Raw genomic sequence first — 21715 nt, forward strand, 5'->3', positions numbered from 1 at the left:
CCTCGGTGACTGCGCCCGGCGGAGCGTACTGCGCGGACTAGCGGCGAAGAGTGGAACTGCAACGTGGTTCACGGATCAAAGCGACTCATTTATTCAACGTTCATTTCGGAAAGCAGGCCCCTTGAACGCCTCTGCTTTAAACATGCAGCACAGTACATAACTTCCAGAAGTTAATGGTTTTCAACTAACTCCGGGCCATCATTTACATGAAAAAAAAAAATCCCAAAATAACACTTTAAATCAAATTATTTATTTGGATTGCATTTTGTTTTTCTACAACCATGTAAATAATAAGAATTGTTTCTACTTACTCTTATAAGAGGATGTGTCCCCAAAACAACACACATACACAGAAAGTCCAAATAAAACAGGGGTGATTGGTGTTTTATTACAGTATTGAGCTTTCTCTGTGTTACCTAAAATAACGGAGCCACTGAAATCACATTTGAATGTCAAAATAGACTTGGCCTGATATATTTCTGACCGCAAGTTCAATAAAGAAAAACCTGCTCTTGGTAGGATAAAATTTATAAATGTGTAGTTCGTAGGCCTTTAAAATAATGAGGAAATAAGAAACAACTCTAGAGGAACACGAAGGAAGGCAAGTCCATTCACTATCCAACCCTTCCTTGGTCCATAAATGGCAAAATGGACACGTGTTGTGTGTGTGTCGAGGGGTTTCATTCAATAGATTATTCGGTTGTATGACATGTCAATAAAGCTTCTCATAATCGCCGAGGAGGACTTCTTAGTATGCTAGCGCCGAGCGGTCCTGGCCCCATCACGTCAGGATAGTGTCGTCTATTTCTTCAACGGAGTCCTGGAGGCTGGCGATCTTCTTCAAAGACCGGCGGTGGCACTCCGACAGCAGGTCGTTACTGGCAGTGTCCAGGATGGCGGTGACACTCTAAAGAAACCAAAATTTTGACAATGACAAATCCCGTGAGAGATCTGGGAGCCTTTGATATCACAATCACATACTGCAAAGTGTGTAAGGGGGAAAGTAGAGGGAGGGTCTCCTTTCTTTTCGAGTCGAACCTGCATTGTCTCCTCTCCCTGGCGCAGTCGGAGCAGACTGACGATGGTGTGGTCGCTCTGGGCTCGCACACTGGTGTTCTTGTCCTTGGTGTTGTCCAGCAGACTCTTCAGCAGGGATTTGATGAGAGCGGCCTCCATGGAGGGCGTGGTGGGCTCCCGGAACACCCACCACAGCACGCGCTCAGCCACCAGCCTGATGTCGCTAGACTGATTCTGGAGACACTGGACGGGCAAATCCAGACAAGATAGTGGTGAAGACGCCAACTTGGCAATCACACGGGAGGAATACTTTGACTTTGAGTCCTATGACAGGAAGAGGCCACGTGCCCATTGCTGTTCCAGTTTTCCTTGACTTAATTACCTCTGTTTTGTCGATACATGTCATCTGACGTTTCTATGTTGGTTTTTCAGTGTACATGTTGTTGTTTGGGTCCATCTTTATTTGTCTCACCTGTGGGAATTCTCCCCCTCCTGGACTAGTGATTAGTTGTTTAAAGACCAAAACATGGTAAGATCCAAAGAGGGGGGTTGGTAGTGATTCTGTGTAACAAAAAGCTCTGCTCTTGCCATCCCACAGGTCATCTACAGGACAGTTATTGCAGCAGTTCTTGATTAAAGAATGAATAAAAAGTGGCATTGAGGGTTGAGAAGCTGAACTCTACTTGCAGACTATCTCTGCCCTAGATGCAATGGCATACAAGCACCCTGTGTTGTATGCCCAGCATGCTGACAGCACAGGTAAAAGGGGGGGAGAAAAAAAAAAAAAAAAAAAAGAAAGAAACTGGCTGAGCCGAGGTGGGTGAGCCTCTTCCTGCTTTACCTTTATAAACTGCGTGATGATCCGCTGGGGCACAGCGTTGGAGCCCTCTGCCCTGAGCTGATGCCTCATGAGGTAGCCCATGGCTCGGATCCCACTGGTAGCGATGGGGATCTAGAGGAGGGACAGGTTGCAAGATGGCGTTTTATTCACACCGAGACACCCAGCACACAAGGACAAAATGACCGCTAATAATCGTATACTGATACATGTGGGGGGTGGGGATAACCAGACCACAAGACAACACGACCAAGCACGACATCATAGGCCTCAACCCCTCAACATAAAAGAGGGCGGACGGACCTATACCTGACAAATCACATATCCTCACCCTGTCTGCAGTGGCATTGGTCAGGATCGTCTCTGTCACTGTGTCTCTGTATTCCTCAGCACACAGCTGCTCGGGAGCAGACTTGACTGCCACGGCTAGCGCCAGGCTACGACCGTGCCGCACCATCCAGTCAACCCCAGAGATGTCAGCTGCAGGCGGGAGGAGGAAAGAAAAGTAATTTAGATAATAAAAACTTAAGTATGTATGTAGTACTAAGTTTGTAATACAATAGTTTCAATTCACCATGCAGCAGCATCGAAAAAAAAGTGTACATTGGAGCATATTAGCATTGTCAGGTTATTAAACATCATTGAATATCATTAGAGCTACAGCGTTTTTACAAAAGGATATCATTTTACTGTAAGTGTTCATGAGAATGGAGCAGTGTCAGCAACTATCATTCTCTGTTTTTACGATCACGTCTTACAAGTATAAATCGAATGCAATTTGTTTAGATAGGAAGATCGAAAACCAATGATGTAAAGTTGTGTAGAGACACAGACCCAAGATGTGCTGGAGTAAAACACTCTTTAGCTCCTCCTCTGACAGGAAGGCACACAGCTCACCAACACAGCCAGCTGAGGACATGCGCGTCGCATCCTATGCGCCACACACACACACACACACACACACACACACACACACACACACACACACACACACACAGTGGAAAAACAGAGCCGACAAACGTTGTTTAAAACCACATCCTATCAGTAGTCAATTGTGAGTTTAGAGGAAACTACAAACCAGAACAGCAGTCTGTAAAAATGAGCATCTCTGTACGATAACATCTTGAGGATATCCACTTTACTCGGCGGTCTTACTTTTTACATCTAGTTTTTATCGAAATATTCAAGATGTATCTCAATCTACATCATACCTCATCGTGTCCCAGCATGCCGAGTAATACAGTGGTGATGTTCTTGCGGATGGTTGGGTCTACCTTTGACCCTGCTCCCTGGATGACGAACCTTAAGGCTTGGAGCATAGTCTCCCTGGGAGAACACAGAAAGCACAACGCATGTCTGTTTTTACCTTAAAATAACAGCTTCAAAAGAATTTTGATAGTACACTGACTTGTTGTTTGGAGAATGGCACATCTTTCATACCCTGCCCCTGCAATCATTGTACTTTTACACTTTGCACTTTAGTACCAGTAGTTAATCTACCGAGGGCAATGACAGAGGTTTGGGTGAATACACTTAACAACAGAAGAAAAACCATGGCACCTCCAGTTGCTTAACTGACATTAGTTAGCGAATGTAATTTGTGCGCAATTGGGTGATTCTTGCCTTCTTCATAATAAAGATTAACATCCATTCCTGCATTTTTGTGAGTTTTTATTTTCAAAGAGCTACTAACCGACATTGTCATCAAAATAAGAGTTGCCAACTAATACTGATAGTCATGAAAAAATTAAACACTGCTGTGATGACCAAGGTCATTCCTCTGTAAAGTATCTGTGCTCTGTGAATGCGTACCGGACTCCTGAGTCCTCAGCATTGCGAATGGCAGCGAGCTGTTCTGTGAAAAGCGGGTCCACCTTGGCGTGGATGGAGACCAGCTGGCCCAGGGCCTCTGCAGCTCTCAGCCGCACAGCGCGGCTGGAGTCCTGCAAGGCCTTCAGGAAGGTGGTCTGCAGCTGGGGCAGGAAGGGCTTCAAGGCAATGCCAACCTAGAGGAAAAACACAGTATAGTCATATGGAAAGGCACATTGGCACAAGGAATAAAATGTACACAGCCGCTGCACTGACAGCTGGGATAATGCTACGTGATCTATAAGTCTGGATGAATAGCATGTTTTGGAGAGCCTTACTCTTGCAAGCAGCAGGGTGAGAGTCTCTAACAAAGCGGTCTTCACAGTCCAGGCAAACCGGTCGCCTAGGATACGAATCAGAGGTCCTGTGATGTTGATCACTGAAGGCCGCAGGGCCTCGGCGGAGGTCAGCTTGATGACGCCACCCAGCGCCTTGGCCGCCTCCTCCTTCTGCTCTGGACTACCAGTCAGCACACCCTCTCTCAGGACAGGCAGGATGCAGGTCACTCCCTAAAGGAAACAAGGAAAGGGATTAAGGACCTGAAGGTACTGCAGAGTGCCTCACTAGAAGGTATGATAAGATGCGAGCACCTTGTGTCGATTATGCACATTTTGGTATTGTTTAGTATTTTTAGAGCTTTTAGAGCTTATTGTGCCTAATCACCGGGTGTCATGACATTTCACTGCATATATGTATGACCGTATGTATATGTATGTGACAAATAATCTCTTGAACTTGAACTTGAACTTGATAACATTGCAGCATAGAAGATACATAGGGCATATAAAGACCAGGTATAAAAACCTTTTCTAAGAGAAAAAGCTGAAAACAAGTTTTTGGCAGTCGGCAGCCACGCCTAGCAGGTTAGTGGTATTGAATACATACAACTATTTTGTTTTCTGTTGGCCCATTACAGGCGGTACTATAAAGGTAGAAATATAGGTGGAAGAAAAAAGCTGTATGGTATGAAAACGCCTCCTTACCTTCTTGGGCAGACAGAACCCAGGTAGAGTCTGACCCTTGACGTCTGCAGCTGCCGACCTGATGTCTCTGTGCAGATCGTCGATCAGAGCCAGCTGGCTATTGGCATCCAGTTTCTATTCCACACAAACAAACCGGGCTCAGTACATTCCCAAATTAATACAGAGCAGATAACTAGATGGACCTATGTCCTTGTGTGTCAGTTAAATTCCATCAGTGTACTGTAATGTGAAAGTATGTGTGGTAGTGAAACAAAACACACCTTGGTAATGGAGTTGATGGTGTCCCAGCTCTGGACCAGGACCTCAGGGTTGGGGTCATTGAGCAGGCGGATGAGGCCGGACAACAGGTTGCGCGTGTGGGCACTGTAGTCTAGACGGGTGCGGGCAAAGTAGGCATTGAGGATGGTGATGGCCGCCTGTCTGAGGCCGGGATCAGAGCCTCGTGTGGCCTCCAACAGGTCCTCGATGATGATGCGCTGGCCCACCTCGTCCTCCACAGAGAGGATCACTGTCTGACAGCCACACAGCTCCTGAAGGGAAAGCAGAGATTCATATTTCAGCTTGTGTACTGCATCTGATGACTATCACAAAACAAACCCTACACACAAAAGAGAAAATGAAAAATTACTGCTAAAACCTAATGCCTATATGTATCAATAACCATAACATATTCCTGTATATTAAACACAAACAGGTTACGGTGAGGAATTTCCCCACCAGTTAATAAATTCATGAAAACACCGGTGTTCTCTTATGGGGGGCGGGGGGGTCCCCGTTATGCTTGGGCACTTATGCTAATTACGGATGGAAGGAGACGGGTCCAGATCTATTCCTGATCTAAGGTCTCCGATAGCCTTCTCTCCCCCTGTGATAAGCAGACTGTGCTGTTGTGTTTTAGTTTTGGTTGTTTTTGTTTTTTTTAAGCAAAACGACAGTAGGGTGACTGGGCAAGTAATGTAATCTGTGTACACCCGAACACCGTGTAACACGGGTAACACCCATAACTGCGGCAACCCTAGTTACATTACAGTAACTATGGTGGATATATGCTGAGGCTACCTGTGCTCCATCTTCTGTGTTGAGCTTTCCTTTGAGGGAGGCGAGCAGCGCTGGCAGAATGACCCCCAGGTGGCGGGTCAGAGCATCTCCAGCCACAGCAGACAGGAAGGCCAGCACACGCGTGTTGACAGGGGGGGCAGTCAGCTGACAGGGCAGGGGGGGCAGCAGACAGTTTCATCGGTCAGACATTTAAATACGAAGATAATACTTCAAGGAACAGCTGTAGCATAGATGTTTTACCTTTGGGACCAAGTACGGCAGCACAGAACGGCTCTTCACGGCCATAACCTGCTTCAGGCCATCCAGAGCAAACTCAGCAGTCTCTTCGTCATCCTGTAAACAGAAAGGTAGCAGTTTGTCTTCAGAAACAAAATAACCAAAGACCACACAAAAAAAGTAAAGGGTATCTTACCCTGAGGAAAAAAATAATACTCATAATGTATTGGTGTTTTTCAATTTTTGCAATACAATAAACAGTATATTAGTGGTTTAACATCGTTCCTCCCTCACCAGCTGTTTGAGCAGGGCAGGCAGAATGTCATCCAGCGCCTGGTGGCCGATGGTAGCATGGAGCTGCTCGAAGGTTTTGGCTGCAGCCTCCCGCACCTCCTCCAGGGGGTCGCACAGAGCCTTCCTCACTGTGGGCACAAGGGACTCCGAGAACACCAGCACCTGCACACAGACCCACACTTTAATACTCTTTATCGACAAAATAACTTTGACTCAGAGTGTTTTGTGAGTGTTTAAATAACAGACAAGGTGACAAAGATCTAAATTCAAGCACTTATTTGCGCTATAGGAAACCTCCTCAATGCATTATACCAGATGAGGAGACGAAGGAAACTTTTGTTTGCGTTACACTGCGGCCTTGACATATACACATCTGCACTGAACGAGACAAGAAACAATTTACATATTAGGGTCTGTTACGCAACTCACCGCATCCCTGCTGGTGGACTTCATAATCTCACTCAGGCCGATGCACACGCCCTGCCTCTCATCACTCTTATCAGACCGCAGCCCCTCTTCCAGGATGGGAATGATCTCCGGGAGAATCTTTTCCCCCAACTTCCTCACCAGGTCGCCCAGTGTCCGAGCAGCGATCTGTAACCATACATGGGGACTATGAAGACTGCATAATTAAATTATCTCTATGAAAATAAGTGGTAGATACAAATCTATATGAAGAGTCAGCGCCAACTGGGGAGAAAAATTTGTGGGATAGAATGCAAAAAAAAAAAAAAAAAAAGCAGAATTACCGTAAAATGGATGCGATAAGGACCAAATTGGAATAAAAAGTGGGCTAAAAGTAGCTTTACAGGTTTTGTGGCCAAACTAGCAAAATGTCTGAGAAAACAGACATTCAGGAGGAAGCACCCTAATAGTATTGTTGTTCACAATGGAGAGGGGAGCAGTACCGTTCTCTTGTCAGGGCAGGTGGAAGCCAGGAAGCCCAGCAGCAGGGTGAAGAGGGTGGGCAGGATCTCGCGGAGGGTGCGGGGTGTATTGGACACCACAATCTTCCAGACGTGGAGTGAGGCCTGGCGCACCACCAGCTGGGTGTCTGAGCGGCCCATGTAGAGGCCAGAGAGGACGCGGTTTCGCCGCTCGGCACCCAGAGCCCCTATGATGGCCTGAAGTGGGGAGGGGGGGGGGGGGCATTACAGCTTGGGAATTTATTTATTGCAACTGAAATAAACATGGCATTCCACAACAACTGCAATTGAGCTCTAGTCTTTAAGAATATTTTCAGATTACTAATATTGCGAGAACCTACCTTATTGGACTGTGCCGTTCCAAAGTTGTCATCCTCTGAAGCTGTCTCAGTGGTCATTTTTCCTGTCACTCCGGAGATGTGGAACAGGAGATCGCCAAGCAGCTGAACGGAGCTGAACCTGTGAGGTGGAAAATAATACGAGGAGCCAGTAAGCATGTGCTAGAACTGTGATTTCTTATTCGTCTCGAGTGTCCTCCTGTGTTCTGGGCCGACCTGATTCTCCACAGGTCATCAAACAGGCCCTGTTCCAGCTCTGGCAGCAGGAGTGCGATGGCAGTTTCGGCATACATGCTGATGATGCGCTGGCCGGCACGCAGCGCTGTGTCCCTCACGTACTCATTCTCGTCAGCCAGAGCCTTCAGGACAGAAGAGAGAGGTTTTCAGACCTGATGCAATGGGTCAGATTCCAATGCATGGAAAAAAATGATTGGAAAAATGTTTTTTTGTGGCATCATGGTAGGATTCAGTACCTTGAGAATACAGGGGATGATTGGCCCGACGTAGGGGGTGAACCTGTCCCCAAATGTGAGGGGCAGGTAGATGAACATCATGATGTAGCCATCTCGGACATGAGAGGCGATGTCCACCTTGCTGGCTGTCTGCACCACGTCTGGCATTAGCTTGTCCAGCTTCTCCACTCCCAGCCCAGCCATGACCTCAGCCAGACCTGCCGAGACCAGGGAGGCCTTATAGCTTAATATGCAACCACTGGTAGTGCTTTTTATCCCTTGTACTCAGAAGAGCACATCTCACCATAAAAAATAGTACACTGGCATAAAAACTAGAAATGTTGACAACTAGAGCTGAACGATTTCGGAAAATGATCAAATTTTTTCGACCAATATAGTGATTGCGATTTAGTATGCGTTTTTTTAAGTTCCTTATCTTCTGTACTATTCGCTAAACACAAGCAATAAATCCTTTTTTTGGTATGACCAACACAATATTGGATACAGTGAACATATAAACTGATCTTTCCTGTAGGCCAGGCCTACGTGTTATGATGAAATGAGATGAATTGATATGAATAACATATCTTAATTTAACTATTGACTTGTAAAAAGAAAAACCTTCCACCAAAGTAGAATATTAACTGATTGATTTCACTTCAAGCCTTGTAAATGTTGGAATCTTAAAATTAACATTAAAAAAATATGCAGTGTTTCAGCAGATGTGTTTTATTTTTATAAAAATGCTGCGCGCACATGTCCACATACGTTGCATATGTCCCGCCACTCTGACGGCTCAGGGGCAGCTTTATGCTCATTAAATAAAAAAAGTAAAAATAAACAAAAAGAACAAACAGACGCAGTGTTCTGGAAGAGGACTCTATAGAGATGTCTATCTCTATGACTCTATAGATGTTCAAGGCTCTGCCAGAAGCACACACCCAGCACAGCACACCGTGGCCCGGGCCAGAGCACTGGGTTTCAATCGAGGGGACAGCTTGGACGTTTGGTTGTTAAAAGTGTCCTCATTACGCCAAAGAGAAGTAAAATAAAAACACTATTCTGGCACGTCGCTCGCAGGCACCCCATCCCTGGAGCACGCATCACTGGCACCGTCGGAGAGACAGACAGGTGCTCAAATTGCGCCCGATTACTCCCTCTGTGCCGCACGCCCCACCCGGCTGCCTATCTCACCTACAGGAAGAGCTGGCCCTGGACAGCCCAATTGGTTAGATTGTGTAACATAAAAAAAAAAAAAAAAAAAAAGCCTTTGCGATTTGAAAATTTGGTTATTTTAAATTGCGATGTCAGTTTGAATTAAATTAATCATTCAGCCCTATTAACAGCACAGTTTTTTGCTCGTCGACGTATTGGAGGCATTTCCCGATTAGTCATTGTGTGTGGGGGGGGGGGGGGGCAAGACCGTGACAGAGGAAGCGTGTGTGTAACACACGGTTACACACAGGGCTTTTTTGTTTCATTCAATTAAGAAAATAATAAAATAAATAAATCTACAATAAAAACACACTTTGTTTGGAAAATAAATAAATAACGATGAATTTGATATTCGGCTATAAAAACGCTAGAGAACTGTGTGGTTTTGACATTGACAGTCTGACTGCCATCTGCAGTTTACGTCGCGGGCACAAAAAAACCCTTTATGATCGACCCGGTTCTGAATTCTGAGAAACAAAATTTCTGCAGCGCACGCTGTCATGGAACATGCACACTCTGCTTCTTCTCCCACACCACCATGTGCACACAAACAGTTCTCCCTCTCCCATTTGGAAAACAGTACTGTTAGTTTTTTATTTTATTTGGAACGTTTTGAATAGGCTATAAACAGTAAAGTTTGTTGAACGCTGAAAAAAAAAAAAACGTTTTTTTTTAACCGTGGTCGATTTTACTTTTTACTGTCGACATGGTGAACCCGTCAACAGTCAGTAGATTAGTCGACACATTTGAACATCCCTAATATTTACTTAGCAGCAGCATCTTATTTGCCCCACCAAAGAAACATAAAGCGGTATCACAAAGCCTTGTCAGACTGTGAGTATACAGTATGTGCCCATACTAGAGAAGACCCCACCTTGAGCTGCTCCTGATCGGTCTACAGAGCTCTGCTCAGAGGCCAGAGTTTCCATTAGCCAGGGCAGGAGGTCATCGAAACAGGATTCACCCATGCCCTTCACCATGGCACCCAGGGCCTTGGCTGAGACTGTACGGACCTGGAAAGGAGGGGATGAACAGTCATGTTATCTGCTACAATAACACATAGGTGTGTCGTCATGGTTAGGTGACTTATCACTACACCAACCTCAGGTACTGGGTCGAGCAGGGAGGCCTTGAGTCCAGGGATGACACTCGGCAGGTATGGGGACAAGTCCTGCAAGTAAACAACATATTTATAAACATGATTACTTCACATGACTACATCAAAATAAATTATATTGTAAATTCTGTATGTTAAGTCATTTGTTTTGTCAAACAAAAATATCAATCACTAAAAAACAATTTTGTTGCTTTTCATCTTAACATAAAAACATCTTCACACAATTTCCCTTTGGCTGTACAACTAAATAGTAAAAATACAATTCAACAATAAATACTGTAATTTTATATTGTAATTTACCTTAAATTAATACAAAATTAAACAACATAAAGTTAACTATTTTATCAGGAAAAACTTTCACACCTTCTGGTCTGTCAGAGAGTACATGTTGCCAATGATCTGGGCGGCCATCTTGCGAGTGTCTGTTGAGCGGTCCTGGAAGGCCCTCTGGACGATGGGCATGATGAGGGCCAGGGAGGGGGCATCGATGAAGTGGACAAACTTGGTGTCCAGCAGCGTCTGCAGGCAGTTCTGGGTCTTCCGAGATGGCTCCGTGAGAGCGTCCAACAGGATGGGGGTGATGGCTGAGAGAAGACCACTCAAACATTAATAACTGTAACAGAACTGTTTTGATGTTTTGTTTTTTTCTGCTTGGGGGCAATTAGGGTGTCAGAAAGATAGAACGGTAGGGTAAAAGCATATAACAACAAGCTAATAATAATGGAGGCAGGTCAACCCACATATAATATCACCTTAAATAAGAGGACCAAAATGTATAAGCGCAATGAATTTCACAGCTGTTGTGCAGGAAATAAGGTACTGCTTTCTAATACAAATTGAAACATTGGAAGGATAGAAAATGAATTATAACCCAAAAAGAGTCGCAACATCAAAAAATCAAAAGCCAAGAACCTATTCATTTGGGTATTTAAGTTTCGTAATTTATTGTTTATGAGTTTCTACAGCTGACCTCTTTTTACAGCAGTTTTGCTTTCTTACAGTTTCCACTACAGTTAAGCCTTGGGTCTGGTCCTGTTTCTTGGTGCTATGAGCACCAGTCTTACCCAGGATCTCAGGGTTACGGATGACGGAGCCAATTTGTCTGAGGGCCTGCTGGCCGGCCTTCTGCACCTTCACGTGGGAGTCTGTCAGTACCTCCGTCAGCTTGGGGACGATGCTGGGCAGGCAGGAGGACAGTTGCTTGGGGGCGCAGTAGGCCATTGCGCCCAGAAGCTCCACAGAGCCTGGGAGAGGGACAAGCGACAGTAGGGAGCAAGGAACAGGGACAGATGGGCGGTCACGACACAACCCAGACTCTCCCTACATAACTTCTATCCAAATAGTGTTTATTACCATTAAACCACAGCTCATATTTCCAGATTTTCCAATTTTTACTGATATCAAATCTATATTAAAAATACATTTGAACCCTTGAACCCCATAGATGTTCCAAACCTGCTTTTGTTCTCCATGACTCCTCTTCCAGGGCCACCAGCAGAGAGGGCAACACCAGCTTCACCCCGTGGGCACTCAGGTTCCTCATCACAGCCTTGGCGCAGTCATCTGCAGCCTTGGGAGGGAGGGGAGAGGGCAGGAAAGATAAATGCCACAACACAGCTTGACAAGCCATTTTATCTATGAATTTGAATACTGCTTTGTCTGAATATATTATTGAACAAGTCACTTCACCATAATGTTGGTTTATTATTCCTTAATATTTATAGCATACAGCACTTGACGGGGGAATTTGGGTGCATCTTCCAAAGCATTTTAACCGTATTTCTGTCTTTCAGTGACTATAGGAACACCAAGTTAAAGAGAGAGCGATTGTAGTTGCACAAGAAATGGATCCTCACCTCTCTGACGTACTGGTTTCCATCGCCAAAGCAGAGGAGGAGGTGGGGCAAGACGTGGACCACGTAGGGCTCAAACAACTTCCCCAACATGTTACACAGCATCTCAAAGGCAAACAGGGAACCTTGCAGAATGGTTGGATAGAAGCTGTGTAAGGTGGGTGAAGTGTGTCACTTTTACTGCAGACAACATAGTACCACTGCAATACTGACAAATGCAATGTAGAGACAAAAAAAAACAAAAACACTTTAACGAATAAATGCGTTGAAAATAAGTTATCCCTGCAGCTCACCCTCCCTGCGTCTGAAGTTCTTCTTGTCCTGGATGGCGTCAGTCAGTGTGGTCATGATGTCTTGCTGCTTGAGGGCCAGAATGCCCAGGCCTTTAACCAGGCCCGCAAGCCCGTATGCTGCACCCTTCCTTTCTGCGTACTTGTCGCTCTCCAGCAGTAGCTGGAGGAGGTTGCGCACGATTCCTGCAGCATCCTCCTTGATGGCGGGGACCAGCGGGGGTAAACAGCTTGCCACTGACTCCTGGACCTGATGGGAGGGGAACAAGTCGCCAAAATGTTGGAACAAGGCACCGAAGACATTTGTAGATGGAGAAATGTGATTTAATTGAATGATATATAATATGGTATAATATGGAATATGTCTGTGAGGGGCGGGTTGATTTGAGAGTATTGACAATCCAGAAGAAAGACACCAAACTTGTGTGTTATGTATGACATGTTACCTGTTGTGAAGGTGTGGAGAGCGCTGTGATGAGCTTGGCCACGATGGGCTTGACCTTGGGGTCATTTTTGTCCAGATGTTTGGCTAAAGAACCCATGAGGATGACAACACTCTGGCGGACAGAGTCGTAGCTGGCGTCTTGGGGGGCATTCTTCAGAAACTCCTCGAACACTGGCAGCAGGGAGCTCACATTGTCCTGAAACCAAGGGAAAGATATGACAATATGAGACTAGATATCGACTGGAATTATGGTTCTCGTAATAACTGTTCAGAAGAGGTAGTGGAAGCCCGTGCAACGCAGTACCTTTCCGTGTGTGTTGAGAGCAGAAAGGGCGGCGTCCAGCATGCAGCGTCGCACCTCAGCATGGCGGTCATTCAGGGCATCCGGGACAAAGAAGAGGAAGAGGGGAGTGACCTGCGATTCATCCAGGTACTGCGACAGCTTGTTCAGAGCCAGGGCAATGCCACATCTGGTGAAAGAGAGCGTAACTGTGTCTGCTTGAGTAGTCATTAGAAAGAGGTATAGGAACAGGAAAATGTCAAATATACATGTGTCATCACATAGCATTTGATGTGTTAGTTCACTGTGTTGATGGGACTCGTTTCTGCGCAGGTGGTGAAATGAGCCATGTGCGTCTTCGTCTTTTGATCGATCAATCAATCAATCATTCGATTTTTTACTTAGCAGATCGCTAAGTAAAATCGCAGAATCCCAACCTTCTCGACTCCTCTCAACCAGTTAATTTCTGTTCTGTGGTGCTTGAAGCCGATGGAACGAAATACTATCAGTCCAGTCTGGTTGAGCTCACCTGGCCTCCCACTGGTCTGGCGGTGCTTCGGAGATGACTCTGCCCAGAGCATCCAGCACAGGAGGCGGTCTCTGTGTGAAACAACAGCGATCCTTATATATTAGACCAACAAGAACCATTATTTAGGGTATAATTTGGAGCTGGGTAGTGTGTGTAGGGATGGGAATTGAGAACCGGTTCCAAATTGTTTGATCCATCAGAATCATACACCTCCAAAGTTATCAACTCCTTTAATCGATGCCGGTATGTTTTTCTGACAGTCACATTGCAAAATTGCGTCATGACGTCAAACACTGCATCTACGCTGCTGGAAACTAGCAACAAGATGACGGAGAGGAAGAAACGGTCCAAAGTGGGGCTTCATTTCACAAAGAAAAATGACAACAGTGCTACTTGTAATGTCTTCAATTATAATTTCAAGTAAGGGTGTGCAAACACCAGCAATATGTGGAAACATCTTTCGACACAGCATGGGCTATAATTCCAGGAATGCCGTGTATTTTACACTCTACATGTAAGGCTCAAAACAGTAGAAAGCAGCATGGAGTATCCATGCCGGTTTGGAGGCCGGGTTGGTTCGGTACTGGAGTGGCTCGGAGCCTGGCAGGGAGCGTACGGGTCCCAAAGTCGGGGGCAGAATTTCGTCATATAAAGAGGATTTCTACTCTGTGAGGTGAGTACTGGAGGTAAGTTATGGTAAAGTTTCATTTAGGTGGATTTAGATGTATATTTAATACAACACAGACAATTAATCCTATTATATAATTATAGAACCCAGAATCGCGATTGTGGCGCCGCCCCTTGTGGCCGCCTGCGCGAGCACCGGGTGTCGATTACGCACATTTGGGTATTTTTAGAGCTTATAGAGCTTGTGCGTAATCACCGGGTGTCATGACATTTCACTGCATATATGTACGACCGTATGTGTATGTATGTGCCAAATAATCTCTTGAACTTGAACTTGCCACTGCTTCCCAACCAAGCAGCACATCCCTTACAGAGGGTAAATATTCCGTAACATTAGCGCCACGCAGGCAGGGGTAGCAGATGTTTTTCTTTGATCAAAGAAAACCTAAATGAAAATGAATGATGTACAAATATTCCCTAATTTCATCCATTTTGGATGATGACAGACTGTTGCTACAGATAGCTCTGAGGCTACAGCCAAGACAGTACAGTCAACCATCAGCTCTCAGCCAGTAGATTCCGTTCATGCTTGCTGCACAGAGAGGGAAAATGAGTGAAGAAAGGGTGAATGAGTGTCACCATGCAGTCAAAAATTTGTAGTGAAAGGTTTTTTTCCCCTTTTCCCAACAAAAGAAGAGTAGAGTAGAACCAGATTTTCGGTAGATTACCTGCTTTCCGAGACACAGCTTAAGGCAGACAGACTGTGCGATTTTAATTTATTATTTCATTCACAAAATTAATCTGTAGGGAGAGATTATTAATATTATTATTTTAAGTGCAAGTTTTAGAAGTACACTTTTCATTTTTGGTTCAAGCCTGTTCCCTTAAGGAGTATTGTAATTTATTCAAATGTTACTAGGCATACATGCCTATTTTTTTATTCACATGCCACTTTAATGCACATATCTGTACATACATAAATAGCCTATCCCATATACATAAGTCTATCCCATATACATAAGCCTATTCCCTTTATCTATTTTGTACACCCACCCTGCATTACCATGGAGTTTTTTTTATTTTATTTTGTTTTATTCTACATATTTCAATTTTATTCTATAGTATTCTACTTACTGCATTACGTTTCAGGAATCAGTTAGTTAGTCAAGTAGAAATTCTTAGGTAGCTACTGTGTTCAGTCTAGGACATACTGTGTGTAATCAGTGTGCATTGACATTTCACTGCATATACACTACTCACAAGAAGTGAGGGATATTTGGCTTTAGGGTGAAATTTATGGAAAATCTAAAAAGTTCACGCTACCCTGATATATCATGAAAGTATGTCATTTAGGTAGAAGCATGCAATGGTGATTTCCTCATCTAAAACAATTTATTGAAACAAAAGCCAACAACAGTGGTGGGTTTACCACAACAAGAAATGTGGTCTGTCTCAATAACTTGTCATGTGCCCTTGAGCATCAATTACAGCTTGACAACGACGTCTCATGCTGTTCACAAGTCGACTTATTGTCTGCTGAGGCATGGCACCCCGCTCTTCTTGAAGGGCGGCTCTCAGGTCATTGAGGTTCTGGGGTACAGAGTTACGAGCCTCTACACGGCGACTCAGCTGATCCCATAGGTTTTCTATGGGATTCAGGTCTGGAGAAAGTGCAGGCCACTCCATTTGAGGTGCCCCCGTCTCCAGCAGCCGTTCCCTAACGATGCGAACTTGATGAGCTGGAGTTTGTCTTCCATGAAGATGAAATGAGGCCTGTGTTGTTCATGCAGGGGCACAATGACTGGATTAATGATGTTATTCAGGTAGTATGGGCTTGTCACTGTACCATTCACAAAGTGTAGGGCAGTTCTGTATTGACTAGACACACCTGCCCACACTGTAACACCACCACCACCACCACCACCACCACCAAAGGCTCGTCTGGTGACAACAGTGGCTGATGGATAGCGCTCTCCTCGATGTCTCCAACATCGTTGGCGGCCATCATTTCTGCTCAACGTGAATCGACTTTCATCAGAGAACAGCACTGAGGCCACTGGTCCCTCGTCCAGCGTAAATGCTCCCTGGCCCATGCAAGACGATGATGCCTGCGCCTGGTGGTGTGGTCAGGTTCCCTTGCAGGTCGTCTTGCACGCAGACCACACTGATGTCAACGTGTGGTGTGTGACGTGACACTTGGGTGCCTCTCACCTCCCTTAAATGTGCCTGGAGTTGAGTGGCATTCATCATCCAGTTCCGCAGGGCACTGTTCACAATGAAGCGCTCATCAGTGTGGGATGTGGCCAAAGGACGTCCACTTCTATGCCTTTCTGTGACTCTTCCAGTCTCTCTGTATCTCTGTTGCAACCTGCTGATGACACTCTGTGACACTCTAAACTCATTGGCCACTTCCCTCTGAGAACATCCTGTTTGAAGCTTCACAATGGCGAGGTACTGTTGATCAGTTGTTAGGTGTCGTCTTGGTCTCATGATGTCAAAATGTGAACAGCATTATCAAGAGGACTGTTTAAATACCAATTCTAATTGAACCAGGAAATGTATTGGTCGATTCATGGATCAAACACTTGTTGTGAATTTTGCCGTTCAGCTCCTTGTTAGAGAACAGCAAGTTGTGCAAAAAGTGCTGAAACACTGAACAGTTGGACATTTGCATTCAAAAGTTTAGAGAAGGTCAAATTAAGTTCACCTGTAAAGGTTATAGTGCATTTTAGGTTCATCCTGAAATTTCACCCGAAAGCCATATATCCCTAACTTTTTGTGAGTAGTGTATGTATGAAAGTATGTATATGTATGTGACGAATAAACCTCTTGAATCTTTTCTAAAGAATAATTGTTTATTTTATGAGTCAGTTTTATATTTGTTTTTTCAAGTTATATCCTTTTAAGAAAATGAGCATTGTAATTTATTTTAACATGTTCAAATAGGCATGCATGCTACACTGTGTTCAGACTCAGATATAATAAAAAAAAGCTGCGTTGACGCTCAAAACCTGTGTAGGCCTCCTTTCCCCCTGCCCCCACATGGAAAATTGATCAGGAATCAATAAAGAATCGGACAGATAAGCAGAAATTATAATGGCATTGGTATCAATAAAATCTTATCAATTCCCATCTGTGTGTGTGTGTGTGTGTGTGTGTGTGTGTGTGTGTGTGTGTGTGAATGTGTATTATGGGGTCCTCACATAAAGTTTCTGGTGGTAGAGCTCAGTGAGCTTCGCCAGAACTGTGGCGGACTGGTCTCTGTACTGGTACACAGAGCTGGACAGAGCCTCTGCTGCAGCGGTGCGGACAGCATCCTCGTGGTGGGTGACGTCTCCAATCAGCAGTGGACAGAGCTCAGGGACAAGCTCCAGGCACAGAGTATCCCAGAGCCTGGGACAGAGAACCACATCTTGGAACATATTTCATTTTTCATCCTTATTACAAGTAGTAAAAAGTGCAACATTTTATATTCTATTAGAATTTAATAGAGTTTGTTTGGAGAAAGAAACACATACTTCTCAGCCAGAGCTCGGCCCTCTTCCTCCACATCAAACTTGGCGACCCAGATCCTGCGCAATAGACTCAAACCACTGGCCTCCGTACTGTCTGTAGGCAGGGCAAACTCCATCTCCAGCAGGCCCTTTGCACAGAATCATGTTCAGTATGTTAACATTCATCCACAAAGGGTTTCTTCAACACAAACGATATATGATTTTCTATCGGGTGCGTGCACATGCGCACGGTGAGGTTTGCACACGCATAGAACGTAATGTGGCAAATGTGGTCTTCCCATGCCAGAAGTGCAGGATTCACTATTTACAAATAAAGTATTTACACAAAAACATCAATTTTTTACTAAATTACGTCCCCAAAGCAACGCGGAGACATGCGTCCCAATTGTCCCGACAGTGGGGACGTACAGGTTTTTTTTGGAACAATACGGAAGGATTATATTATATATTGCTTATTTAAATCACAAGATTTGCATATTGAGCAGCAGGTAAGTGCATGATGCTTTTTTAAAGCATTAATGGGTATCGAGGTAGCGGACTGTCTGGGCAAGATATATTCATGAGGAACACCTCACGAACCTCGGCACGCCACTTGCCTAGAGCGGCAAAATTCAGGAGCTGGGGGTCCAAATGCCTTTTCTTTTTGGAGCCCATGCCCCTCAAAGTCTCTGTATAGGACTGTAGAGGGGAACTTAGGGGCTCGCTCTCGCTCTCTCTCTCTCTCTCTCTCTCTCTCTCTCTCTCTCAAACAGCGGTGAATTAAATGCCAGACTCACCCTGAGAGCGGTGTCACGAACAGAGAAGCAGGGCGAGAGCAGAGCATCCTGTAGGACGTCGATCTCGGGCTGCTCGGCCACGGTGCAGCCTTTCTGACCTCCTGCGCTCGCACACAGTGCTGTCAGGCACTGGGACGCCAACACCTGAAACGCATCAACACCATGCATCAACTGCCGATGCTTTCAATGCAAAGATTTTACTGCTGTCATTACTTCTGTATCAGGAAAATAGTTTAAGGTATTATTATTATTTTAAGTTTGGTTGGTCAGTATGTAATATTAAATTCATTCATTACATTTATATATTATAATATTGCTATAACATAATGGATGTGGATGGATATCGAGGTAGCGGATTGTCTGGGCAAGATGCATATTCATGAGGGACTCCTCATCAACCTTGCACCTTTCCGCACCTGCAATGTGCGCACAGTGGCTCCACTGTGCTGCGGAGTGGAGAGGGAGAGACTCTGCCCCTCTCTTCCTCTATCCACTCCAGTTTCAGAACACAGTAAACTGCACTTAGACCTTTTCAATGCTCGGCTTTTTCCTGGCAGATAAAAAAAATAAAGAAATCGTCTGTCATCAATGTCGATCACCTATAGACGATTTAATCGTAAATCTGCCAAAGCCTAATCTCACCTAATCATCTAAACACCCCTGGTCTGTCCACTTGGTAGGAACCCTGTTTCCATGACAGGGATTTCCTTCCAATGACCTGATAAATCCATAATGAAGGGTTGTAGAGCTCTGGGAATTCAGACTAGGGGTGTCACTATTCTCTAGATCCATGTTTCTATTAGACTTTCGATTTTAAGGTCAAGATTGATTCGATTTTCGATTTTCAATTTAAACATACGGGGTTTTTGCACATGCAGCTACATTCAGGAACATTTCCATCTTGCACCTTTTCACACATGCCATGATAATGCCGGAATAGATGGGACAAGGGACAGTCCAGTCCCGGTCCACAACCCCCGCGCCCAAGAGAGACGAGCAAGTAGCTCATTTACTTGCGCATACAAAGATGTATGTGGCCGTAGCATGCAAATAAATATGTCTATGAAATAAAGAAATAAATTATGAAATAATACATTTTCAAGCACGCAAAGTGAGAAAGAAAAACTCCTGCAGCGCTCACAGCGGGTCTAGACCTGCGGGTCACTCGCACACTCAAGGACTGTAATAACTCCCTCCCCCCCGACACCACTAAAATGGGTTTCTTCTCCATATTTTGCCGCTTTGCAACACAACGCTGCACGCTGCATGCGGCACGTAAGTTATACACAACAATGAGTTGAGAGCACAGCACGCAACACATCCTCTGAGGGAGAAAGTTATGTGCATGTATCGGCATGCATGTGCACCTGGAGCCTGGGAGTTGACGTAGAGATGACTCTGGTCAGCAGCTGGAGCATGCCCACACGTGGAAGTAGTTCTGGGCCGTTCTGAGAAAAAGAGACAGTGGATCACAAACTGAAATAAATAAATTGGTATATAGGTTGGGTGTGATGATAGTCAAGGACACGTCGATGGTTGGTCGGTGCTGAATTGCCATAGTAAAATGGAAAGAGTGCAATTATTCAATGTTTGATTATTGACAGTGGTCTGTACTCTTGCTTCTGTTACCATTAATTACAGCACAACCATACTGCTGTGTTTTTCCAAAACACCAGCACATGAGTTCCACTGCTAATGGTTATGAAAGACAAAATATTCATACTCAAATGCAAACATTAATTGTTACCTCATCGATGAACGTGTCCGTACTGTCCACCTGCGCTCTGAGCTGGGAGTGCTCGTTGATGATTTGCAAGGCGCTGATCATCTTACTCTCAGCGTCGTCTGTGCTGCCGGAGGACTCCTTCAGCATGATGTTGAGGAGTGGGAAGCAGAAGGAAAATGCTGGAGCTGATAGCGGAGTGGTGTCTGGAATATAGGAATTCAAATAGCAAGCAGGTGAGCTAATTGAAAACTGATGTTTTAATAGGAAAAGTTGATTTTCACCGAGAAATAAAAACTTTCACAATGGAGGGTTGTCAAAACCCAGTTCCAAAGGTTTTAGCAATGTGAATTTTGAGTAAAACAGTTTTTTCCAACAACTGCAACAAAACAGTATGCCAGGAGTAGATGAGAAGCTAGGGAAGCTATTCTAGCTGTTGATACTGAAGAGCTTTGTGCTCAACACTTCATTTAGGCCAACTAGACACAGTCAAATAATATGTAGAAGTGCTAAAAAAGTAAATAGGATTGTTTATTACTGGTGCATGAGAGAGATGGAGATTTCCTCACATTCAAAAGTAATAGAATGTAAATAGAACTGTTCTAAAGCCAATATAACAAAGTTTGATATCCTTTCATGTTCCGTCTCAACCCACTCCCACATTTTTGTTTTTCACATTAATTTTGTGAAACCAATAGATGTAAATGGAAAGGGGAGAATCTAATTAGAGAGGCTTAAGATGAAAAAGAGAAGCAGTATATTCCATTCCATATGACTAGCAGCTGCTTCTGATCCAAGTCATGTGATTTGGACTGAGCCGTTCTCACCGGTTTTGCCCTCTCTCTGTGGGACCGTGTGGTTGTGCAGCAGCAGAACAGTGCGTTGGGCAGCAGTGCCCAGGTCCTCTTGGCTCCAGGCCTCATCCAAGTCAAACTCAGGTTTCTGCAGTCGCATGGTCACATGCCCCACCAGCATAGCTGCACAGGAAGTGGCAAGATATAGAGATACAGATTATGGACAGTGGATTATCTAATTTTACAGACAATACAGATATTCATCAAGCATCTGCTCCAACAGTCAGGGCATTTACCTATACAGTGTAACTGTTTGGGCATCAGGCAAACTCCAATGTCCAGGAAAACTTTGTTGAGGCGTGGAGCGGCAAGAGGAGAGTGAAGGAGGGGCATTAGGACCTGGAGAATGGCAGGCAGATGCCAGACGACCTGGGGTGGTTTCGCAATCAGTGCTGCTTCCAGCAGGCCCACGGCACACTGCAGCTCCATGTCCAACTGTTGACAGCATGAGGCGGACGCAGTTTGACATGCGAAAGATAAACAGCGGCACTCTTGAGAG

The 21715-nt window shown here is 44.8% G+C and overlaps 1 protein-coding gene across 1 annotated transcript in view; it reads right to left on the minus strand.

Moving 5' to 3' along the window:
* Nucleotides 1–234: 234 nt before the first annotated feature.
* The window catches only part of gcn1 (GCN1 activator of EIF2AK4), a gene marked incomplete at its 5' end in the record, with an annotated part of 31067 nt that continues 9586 nt past the window's right edge, over nucleotides 235–21715 (minus strand). The window contains 35 exons of the mRNA XM_080004304.1: nucleotides 235–907; nucleotides 1039–1260; nucleotides 1859–1969; nucleotides 2187–2335; nucleotides 2690–2786; nucleotides 3067–3181; nucleotides 3668–3861; nucleotides 4003–4233; nucleotides 4708–4821; nucleotides 4968–5237; nucleotides 5767–5910; nucleotides 6007–6099; nucleotides 6277–6438; nucleotides 6706–6870; nucleotides 7185–7400; nucleotides 7544–7661; nucleotides 7757–7899; nucleotides 8014–8210; nucleotides 10082–10220; nucleotides 10310–10378; nucleotides 10688–10908; nucleotides 11389–11568; nucleotides 11780–11894; nucleotides 12181–12302; nucleotides 12471–12717; nucleotides 12914–13108; nucleotides 13217–13382; nucleotides 13722–13792; nucleotides 17552–17741; nucleotides 17867–17991; nucleotides 18640–18783; nucleotides 20007–20087; nucleotides 20387–20568; nucleotides 21190–21339; nucleotides 21453–21651. Of these exons, the coding sequence (XP_079860430.1) occupies nucleotides 782–907; nucleotides 1039–1260; nucleotides 1859–1969; nucleotides 2187–2335; nucleotides 2690–2786; nucleotides 3067–3181; nucleotides 3668–3861; nucleotides 4003–4233; nucleotides 4708–4821; nucleotides 4968–5237; nucleotides 5767–5910; nucleotides 6007–6099; nucleotides 6277–6438; nucleotides 6706–6870; nucleotides 7185–7400; nucleotides 7544–7661; nucleotides 7757–7899; nucleotides 8014–8210; nucleotides 10082–10220; nucleotides 10310–10378; nucleotides 10688–10908; nucleotides 11389–11568; nucleotides 11780–11894; nucleotides 12181–12302; nucleotides 12471–12717; nucleotides 12914–13108; nucleotides 13217–13382; nucleotides 13722–13792; nucleotides 17552–17741; nucleotides 17867–17991; nucleotides 18640–18783; nucleotides 20007–20087; nucleotides 20387–20568; nucleotides 21190–21339; nucleotides 21453–21651 (5463 nt within the window). The 3' untranslated portion in view covers nucleotides 235–781. The remainder of the gene's footprint in view (nucleotides 908–1038; nucleotides 1261–1858; nucleotides 1970–2186; nucleotides 2336–2689; nucleotides 2787–3066; nucleotides 3182–3667; nucleotides 3862–4002; nucleotides 4234–4707; nucleotides 4822–4967; nucleotides 5238–5766; nucleotides 5911–6006; nucleotides 6100–6276; nucleotides 6439–6705; nucleotides 6871–7184; nucleotides 7401–7543; nucleotides 7662–7756; nucleotides 7900–8013; nucleotides 8211–10081; nucleotides 10221–10309; nucleotides 10379–10687; nucleotides 10909–11388; nucleotides 11569–11779; nucleotides 11895–12180; nucleotides 12303–12470; nucleotides 12718–12913; nucleotides 13109–13216; nucleotides 13383–13721; nucleotides 13793–17551; nucleotides 17742–17866; nucleotides 17992–18639; nucleotides 18784–20006; nucleotides 20088–20386; nucleotides 20569–21189; nucleotides 21340–21452; nucleotides 21652–21715) is intronic.

Source organism: Zeus faber (genome assembly GCF_960531495.2).
Source record: "Zeus faber genome assembly, chromosome: 7".
NCBI lineage: Eukaryota > Metazoa > Chordata > Actinopteri > Zeiformes > Zeidae > Zeus > Zeus faber.